General features: G+C 37.3%; 1 protein-coding gene across 1 annotated transcript; it reads right to left on the minus strand.

Annotated features, from left to right (window-relative positions):
- Nucleotides 1-2,349: 2,349 nt before the first annotated feature.
- Nucleotides 2,350-3,096, minus strand: LOC110888185 (pollen-specific leucine-rich repeat extensin-like protein 2). The gene has a single exon (XM_022135726.1). The coding sequence runs from the start codon at nt 3,094-3,096 to the stop codon at nt 2,350-2,352; it is 747 nt and encodes a 248-aa protein (XP_021991418.1).
- Between the last annotated feature and the right edge of the window lie 6,860 nt (nt 3,097-9,956).

Below are 9,956 nucleotides of genomic sequence, written 5' to 3' on the forward strand. Positions count from 1 at the left end.
CACATCCAAAGCAAACATCATTCTTCAAGTCCCTTCATTCTTGGGACTTGTGACCATTCCTCTTGCATACACCACACTGCTTAGGCTGCTGGTCTGTCCGACATTGTCCCTAGTGTCGTCTCCCATAAGTTTTGCTCATAGGTCTATCATCAGACCTCTGTTGTGCTTATTGAACCCAAATTTTACTTTCTTTGAATCCTAGAAGCGATTATCATCACGCTTCCTCTTTCCCTCAGTCTTAGTCTTGACTGAACTCAATCTCACCTCATCCTGAGTCAGTGAGAGAGATAGATCTACAACAGATCTAAAAGTAGTGGGTTTAGAGGCTTTAACCATGCCTTTGATCTCTGGTGCTAATCCACCAATAAATCATGCAATGCGCTTGGATTCTGAGGTAACCAGATAAGGAACCAATCCGGACAATGAGTTGTAGTCGGACACATACTTCCAACAATCCATGTTTTTCATGGTGAGAGTCAGAAAATTGGACTCCATTTTCTCAACCTCATGAGGAGGGCAGTATGTTTCTTTAATCAGGTCCACAAACTTGGACCACTTCATGTTATACAGGGACACTTTCCCTATTGACTGAATCATGGCCTTCCACCATGTTAGGGCATTGCCCTTGAATGATTGAGATACAAACTTGACAATATCTTTATCAGCACAGCCGCTGATATCTACAACAGTTTCCATCTCATCGAGCCACTTCATGGCATCGATAGATCCTTTTAACCCCCTGAAAGTCTCGAGGTTTACAAGATACAAAATATTTATATGTACACCCTTCCATAATAGTACGGGTTTCCTTCTTGGCAACACGCTTGGGTTCACTCCTCTCATTCGAGGGACAGTGTGAACTCTCAGATTTATGTGTGGAAGATGGTGAGATTGATTAGGATTTTGGATGGGTTAAACCCGATCCTTTGAAATTTGCCATGAAATTTTCCATAGCTTTACCGAATTCTATGGCAATCAGGGCTTGAAGGTTATTTCCTTCACCCTCGCGAGTAGCGAGTTCAATGTTAGCACGCTTACCATCGGCTCCACCTGAATTTTGGTTTACCATATATAGAAAACTGGACTACAGGCCAACAATAGATTATTGCTTAATGCAATATACATTGAATATAATAGAAATGGTCATTGAATTTGACGACTTTGATAAAGTTATCAACCGTAGTCTCATTGGACCATATGGCTATAAGGTTTGGAAATATATCCTCCACCTTTTCGGTCAGTGTGCACATTGTCACAACTGTCTAATTATAATTAACATTATATTGAATGTTAAATGGGTTTAATCATTGAATATTAGTCGCAGTTTCATTGGACCATAAGGGCTATAAGGCTTGGACATATGTGCTCCACCTTTTTGGACAGTGTGCATATTGTCACAACTATCCGAATTATTTACATCGAATGTTAGAATGGAATTGGTCATAGAATTTGGTGACTTGATAACATCATTAGCCATGGTCTCATTCGACCATATGGGCCATAGGGCTTTGACGTACGTCCTCCACCTTTTTAGCCAGTGTGCTTCCACATTGTCACACTGCCTAATTATAATTTAACATTTCATTGAAGTTATATCTCAATGACTTGATAATATTATGAGCCGTGATCTCATTCGATCATGTGGCTATAAGGCTTGGACATATGTCCTCCACCTTTTTGGCAAGTGTGCCATATGGTCACAACTGTCATTGTGTCATTCGACAATAAAATATTGCTCATACGCAAATAATTTTAACATTACATTGAATGTTAAAATAGAATGATCATCTAATTTGATAAAATTAATATTATTAGCCATGATCTCATTCGATCATATAGGCTATAAGGCTTGGACATATGTTCTCCACCGTTTGGTCAGTGTGATTCCTCATTGCCAGACTGCCAGAAATATTAACATTACATTGAATGTTAATACAGGAAGAATGAATGTGTTACTGGCATGGTCTTATTCGACCATAGTGGCTTTAAGGTTTGGACATATGTCCTCCACCTCTTCGGTCAGTGTGATTCCTCATTGCCACACTGCCAGTTAATATTGCCAATCATGTACGCTTTGCCATCTGGATGATCAAACCGTTAAGAAGATTTTGTTGAAATTTTCACGCAGATCGATAAAGTTCGAATTAAAACAGAGACGAATGCTTGAAAAGGGTGAAATGAATATATAATAATTCAAGATTATAATTAATTAAGAAAATTACAATATTAGTCCACATAGGGACTTTCGAAAGAAATTACAATGCTAGTCCACATAGGGACTTTTGAAAGAAAAATTACAATGACATGTCCAACATGGACTTTTGGAATAAAAGATACAAATAACAATCTTCATTTGTCCTTCTTTCCTTTGATGATTTTGGAAAGTTTCTTGAAGATCTTGCTCATTCTCCTTTCATTCTTTTCAGCCTGTTGCTGAATCTGTTCTGCTCGTTCCATGGCTTGATTGATAACCTTAATTTGTTGTGGTGGTTGTGATTGTGGAAAAACCGGATACGGGTACCCATAATTAGGATACCCGATATTTGGATAAGCAGGAAGAAAATGTGATGGGTAAAGGGCATTATGAACAACCTCATGTAAATAGGGGTCGTATGACGGAGTCGGATAATTAAAATCCATAGGGGTTGCCGTGTATGAAGTATCATATTCAGTCACATCTGGATATGTAGGAATAGGGTTAACAAAACCCATAGGTGGTTTTTGAGGTGGCTCAACAATAGGTTCAAGGTTAGAGGGTCCACCCATTTGTAGGTCCTCTGGTATAGTAGGATAAGTTGGAGGCAAAGGTGGAAGTGATCCCGACCACTGCCCGACACGTACCGACATACGTGTACCTCTGCTAGGCTTCCTCGGTTGAGGTGATGGTTGTTGTGGTTGCTGCTCCACTGGCTCCATTGATTCATCCTCCTGTGGAGGTGGCGGTGTTTGTGGATGTGGATAAGGTAGTGTGTTGACAAAAGTGAAATGATTAAAATATTGGTCCCATTCATCAGGACCCTGATAAGGTGAACCTGCATAAGATGCAGTATCACTTGATAGCTCAATGGGATGCAAATTGGATCCAGATGGCGGCATCTCAGGATCAGAATCATCATTTTGTTGATTTTGGCTAGGGGGTGGTGAGTTTATAAACTGGTTAGGGTCAAAAGAGTCATGGTGAGAATGTGAACGGAATGATGTGAATGGTGTGAGTGATAAGAGTGTGAGGAATGCTGCGAGACAGAATGTCTCGCTGGCTGCAGCGAGTGAGACTCATTCGAGTACTGTGGATGATCCGAACTATGGGATGGTGATGGTTTTTGTCTTGATGGTCCTCCCCTCATGGGACCTTTTCCTTTTCCTCTATATCTTGGCGACATAGCTACCTGTTAAATATCAAAATCAATAACATAACTTAAATAGATATTAGTGGTCTTAGGTTGATGCCTAGACTCGGAAAGTCTAAGGAATATGTTAATGTGATATTTAAGTTTAGACACAAAAGGCTAGTGTCTAATTCACTCAAATGTTGGCTCTGATACCAACCTGTCACACCCTGATTTCCCTGTGGGCCCAGACTTGGGGTTTATGCTTGACAAATCGATATAGATATTCACAATAACACAGGGGAAGTCTTGGGAGTATAAAATATTTATTACAAAGTACAATTTTCCAAAAGTTTAAAAATAATATACAGACAAGAGTGTACTAAAAGATCCACATGCGGGTTTAATAACAAATGATTACATAAAAGACTACTGGACTTCTTGCATGGAGTTGCGAATTCCACTAAGCAATTACGGGCAGCTTCCAGCCTATTACGAACTCTTCACTGCTAAAGACAAATAACCGACATATTTTAAAAATATTTCAAAATCATTTTATATACCATTTGGTATATCAACTTTCATAAATAACTTGGGACAAACTATATCTCTTGTTATCAGTATTACATGCTTGTCAATACATATGGGGCCCGGAACTAAACTCCAAGGCACGATTAATCGACACACCACTTTAATCCCCATATTGGGTAAGAAAAATATTTTATCATAGCATTAACATCTGTCAGGTGTATGCCTACACCTCATGCTTAGGTCGTGGCCATCTGCAATTAAATGAGCCGAGGATATGCAGGACCCGGTCGCATTTACTCCCAATGTTTAAGTTATCAAGCGAAACAAGTTAAAACGGCTTATTTGGATTTTGGACACAAAGGTTGTTGATCCCATACCCGACCAGGCGGTAATAATTTACCGTATTCCAAGCTCGTATAGGGAAAATATTTACCTGAGCATAAATCTTTACAATCCAAAGATATTTATAAGCACAACCATTTAAACAAAACAACTAACAAGGTTGCAATTTACTGGACGCCCTTAGTCTGGAATGAATGGAATAATGATCCATTAGAATGCTAACGGGCTTATTCAAGTCATATGACTTGGACCGGTTAACTAATAAATAAATTGATACGGTTCGCTAGATTAAGCGGAGACCAGATAGAATGTGGTTTGTATCCTCATAAGTCTATGACTTGTATAATATGGCTCAAACAACAAAATATTCTGATTAGAAGTGAACATGAAGGAATTTGACCCGATTCGGCTGACTTATATAAGCTAGGCTATATAAGTCAACCGTACGCGCATAGGCGGCATCGGATGATTGGATGAGTCAATGTCAAGTTTATTATGCCAAAACATGTTTAATATATTATCACATCAGTAGGCATTTCAATTTATATGTTCAATATGTTTCAAAACCATTTTGTGCACAAAAGGGCATTGTGGTCAATATTTAGGCATAATACATGAACCAGCATAAGACCTGACAAACGATTATGATCAAATGGTATAACCTCAGAGGGTTATTCCATACATTAATATGATCATTATACAACTTCAAATCAGTAGCTAACTTAGCTTTAACGGGTCAGAATCGAAAGTCAAAGCAGAAGTCAAACTGGTTGACTTTCGGTTGCGAACCGAACTATAAGCAGGAAATGACGGGTTGAACATGATCTAACATGTCCAAATATGTTATACCAATAGATATAATGTCAAAAATTGGTGTTTAGATACTTAAAAGTTTATTTAACTTATTTTCCGAAAATCTACGTTTTGACTTTTATTTTAATACAACTTTGACCCGTCATTTGACCAACTTAATTTTTCTTAATAGTAAAAAAACACACAAAAAAATTTTTAATAGTTAAAAAACACAACCAAAAATACCTAAAAATAGTTAAAAAACACACAAATTTTTTTTTAATATTTTTATAAAAAAATCGCTGGATTTCGTTACCATTTTTTTTTTTGCTACTAAAAGTAGCGATTTTAAAGTAAAAAATATTAAAAAAAAATTGTGTGTTTTTTTGATTTCTTTTTTAGATTTTTAGGGGTTTAGTTTTTAGCATTTTAGCTTGGGTGGGGTTTAGGTTTTTTTTATTTATTTATTTATTTTTTTTGGGGGGGGGGGTAGGTTTTTTGGGGGGTTTAGTTTTTAGCATTTAGCTTGGAGGGGGTTAGGTTTTTTTTTGCATGGGGGTTAGGTTTTTTTTTTTTTTTTTTTTTTGGGGGGGGGGGCAGGTGGGGGGTTTAGGTTTTAGGGGGGGTGGGGGTTAGATTTTTTAGGTATTTTTTGTTGTGTTCACATTGGTTCTCGCAATAAAGGTGGTTCTCGCATGAGCGACTATCCTGATCGTCAGATCTTTGTGACTAAAGCGTGATTAATTTTAAACAATTAACGCGTCGCAGCGATTAAGATTTTTAATTAAGGGCAAATTAGACATTTTTCATTCTTGAACCACGGTAATTCAGACATTTACTAACATCAAGGAAATTATGCGAGTTCGTTATCTCCTGCATCCCGGTAATTACGATTCGTATCAGTTTCAAATAATTTCCGTTTTTCAAATTATCAAATTAGCGGTTATTGGTGGGCGATTAGGGTTTCCATCACTTATTGTTTGTAATGGATCCACAGAGTAGTAATGCTCGAAACATAGATGATATTGAATTTGAAGATGCTGAGGTCAATGCCGGTCATGATGCTGCAGTGCAATATAGGAATCTGACATCAGACAACCACGTTCTATTAGACGATCAGACCAGTAAGTTGTCAATTAAATGGTTTCAATTTTCCAGAATTCAACCAAATTATTGTTGTATGATGTGTTATTTTTGCTCGTGCATCATTTTTTGATCATTAGTTTTTTTGAAATGTAATATAATCACGCATGTTTATAAGCTATGTATTGAAGAAGACCTGTGTAATTTCACTAACCATGCGTTATTATTATGAAGTATACATTACTAGATGCTTTTTTTCCATCATGCGGTATTATTTTTGATGCGTTATTATTATTGATGCAACTTGCGTGATTTGTTCTTTCCATGTGTGTCTTTGGTTAGAGGTCATGTTTATAATATTTTTTTGTCATTTTTAAAATGTGTAGATGAAAGATTGTATATTATGGAGGTAGCTTCATCATGTGTTCCTGTTATCGGAATGGAATTCTCTTCCATAGAGCAAGCATATGTTTTTTATCAGACATATGCCAAGAAGGCAGGGTTCTCTGCTCGAAAAGGAAGTGAACATCATGTTGGTGGTATTATCAAGACTAAATACTTTGTGTGTTCAAAGGAGGGGCATAAACCACAGGAATTTGATGATCCTTATTCGAAGTTGTCTAAGCCATATAAACGTAGGAACAGACCGACTATTCGAATCGGCTATAAAGCTCAAATTAAGCTTTGTTCGACGGATGGGGTGCTGTATAAGATTGATAAGTTTGTTCAGTCGCATAATCATAAATTCGTGTGCCCCAAAGATATGCATTTATTACCAGCTTATAGACATCTTTCCGAAACACAAGAAGAGATGATATGGGAGCTTGGTACATTGAATCTTGGGCCAGTGAAAGCCTTCAATATAATGAGACAAAGATACGGAGGTTTTGAAAATGTTGGCGCAACTAAAGACGATTGCAAGAATTTTAGAGCTAGGATACATACCTATATCGGAGAGTATGATGCAGATATGGTTATCAATAGGTAGACCGATAAAAAGCAGTTTATGGTTGATTATTCATTCGTTCATTCAGTCGATGAAAACAAACGATTAACTGGCTTGTTTTAGGCCGATGGTTTGTGCAAACGTAACTATGCTGAGTTTGGAGATGTCATATCGTTTGATGCTACATTTAAAACCAACAAGTTAGTCCTCACTTCAATGTTATTCCTGTTATTTTATTTTTTGTATAATCTTCTGGTTTTTTATTCATTTTTTAATCCACATTTTGAAGGTATAAAATGGTTTTTGTACCTTTTACTGGTATTGATAACCACTGTCGGAATGTGACGCTTGGAGCCGGGTTGCTAGCATCCGAAAGCATTGAATCATACAAGTGGCTTTTACAATCATTTTTGAACTCATTTGGTAAGCAGCCGAAGGTGGTCGTCACTGATCAGGATCCTGCGATGAAACAAGCTATTGAAGCAGTGTTCGATAAGAGTAGGCACAGATTATGTATGTGGCACATAATGAAGAAACTTGCTGATAAGGTTAGGCTCAACTACAACCTGCGTGATTATTATTACAACCGGCGTAATAACTATATTGATTTCTGATTTTTATTTGCCCGTAGTACAAAAAAAGTTCATCATGCGTTATTATTTCCTACACTCATTTTTTTTACTTGCCCCCTTGTTCAGTAAGTTCCAATTCTTTGTTTTAATAGGTGGGACATGAGTTGTGTAACAACGAAGAGTTCAAGAGACGTATGTGTGACATTGTATGGACTGATTCGATTGCGCCAGAAACGTTTGAGAGAGAATGGAAGCTGATAATGATTGAATTCGGTCTAACCGATAATAAATAGATTGATGATATGTTTGGCATGAGATCTTCGTGGATTCCAGCTTTCTATCGTTATAAGCCTATGTTTGGGCTTATGCGGACCACATCCAAATCAGAGAGCGAAAACCATTTTTCTGTCAAGTGGCGAATTCTCAACTTACCCTTGTTGAGTTCTTTAACCATTTTGATGGTGCAATGGACGTGCAAAGATTCAACCATCGGAAGAATGACCATATATCTAGAAATACAACCCCATATAACTTTTCTGAATCTACTTTAGAGGATGATGCTATGAAAATTTACACCAGGTCAATTTTTGCTGATCAACAGTCAGAGTTACAAGGAACACTGTCCGAGTGCCTTCCTATGGAGACTAAAATTGAGGAACCGTTTTTGAAGATAAGTATGAAGGATTGGAAAGCCCACGGCGACGGTTTACTAGAGGTAACACTATCTAGACCAGCTAACATGCCTTATTACATAACAACGTGCCTTTTTTATTTGATTTTTAATTTTCAATTGTTTTTGTTTAGGTTTGTTTCAAGAAGGGGGAGGATGTAATTGCATCATGCAGTTGTCGCTGGTTTGAACAATATGGATTGTTGTGCAAACATATATATTTTGTGTTCAAGCTGTTCAAAGTGAAAGAAATTCCCAACAAGTACGTTATGAGAAGATGGACCAAAGACGTGGTACCGAATGATCTAAATAATACATTTGATTTAAGTGTTGATGATAATGATGCGCATAAAAAGGCCAAAGAGGTTGCGTTTGAGAATATGCAGACCGGAGAGTATCTTTTTGGTAACTTGATGAAAGATTTTGATCATCTACTTATAGTCAGGGATCGGATGAGGGAGATGAAAGAAATGGTTGATGAACTTCGCATAACCAAGCCCATCGACCCGAAGTTTGATAAATATTCAAGGTTAATCGGTTACGAGAAACCGAACACTGATGCTCCACCTACAGTCCGTGTGCCAACCAGTATTAGAAACAAAGGACGTGGTTCACATAAGCGGATTAAATAAAAAAAAGAGAAAATTATTAGTCTAAAAGGCAAGAGAAGTCGGACATGCAGTGTTTGCAATATCAAAGGTCATGATATTCGAACTTGCGAGGTTTTAAAGGGTAAAGCTAGTGTTGCCGATAAGAATGCTGATAAGAATGCCAATAAGAAGGGGAGGAAAAGAAGAGCAATTCAGTTAGAGAATGATCCTGGTTTAGTTGACGAAGAGGACGAGGAGGTAGAAACTAGTGAGGAAGAGGAGGAGTATGAGGAGGTTGACGAAGCAGATAACAGTGATTCTGAATGGGAAGACGAGTAATTTTTGAACCACAATTGCATTCATTTAAACATTCCATATTTTATGATTTTATTAAGACACAACTTTATGTAATCTGTGACATTCACAACATTTTACCATGATATGCGTGATTTAATATCTCATTTGATTCTTTTTTACCCCTTTTCGATATGCAGATGCGTGATTAATCATAACTATACAGAACTATCTGAAATGGAGATCTCAAATGACCATTAAACCCCTCTTTAACATTTTTGCATAACCTGTCTTAACCCTTCTTCACAGCGATTTCCACCCAAAACATACCCAAACACAGATTTTCATCATCATAACTAGCGTCATAAAAAAAGGCACACACGTGATAATAATTAACATGCATTTTTCATATTAATAATGCTAAAATAACATTCATCGATGCCTCAAAAAGGTCTGAAAGCATGTTATAATTAAGCCCTGGATGATTTCCCTAAATATACCCACATATGAGTTTAATACACCAAAAACCACCATAGTTCAAAATACCAACAACATTAGGCCATCCCAAAAATCAACAAAAAAAGTGGATTAATCAGCAATACCACTTAGTTCGGTGTCAATATCTTCCCAAGCTCCTTCTCAGTCGTCTCCATCTTCTCTTTAATCGTCTCCACTGCATCTTTCAGATATGAGTAAACCAAGTTATCTGCAGATGACTGATCCTTCATCATCTCTATGCTATTGTCTCTCAATGAAGATTTTGGTTCTTCTAGGAGTTTCCCCCAGACTTCCTGGTTCTTCTTTTGCTAT

Source organism: Helianthus annuus, chromosome 2 (assembly GCF_002127325.2).
Source record: "Helianthus annuus cultivar XRQ/B chromosome 2, HanXRQr2.0-SUNRISE, whole genome shotgun sequence".
In the NCBI taxonomy this organism is placed as follows: Eukaryota; Viridiplantae; Streptophyta; class Magnoliopsida; order Asterales; family Asteraceae; genus Helianthus; species Helianthus annuus.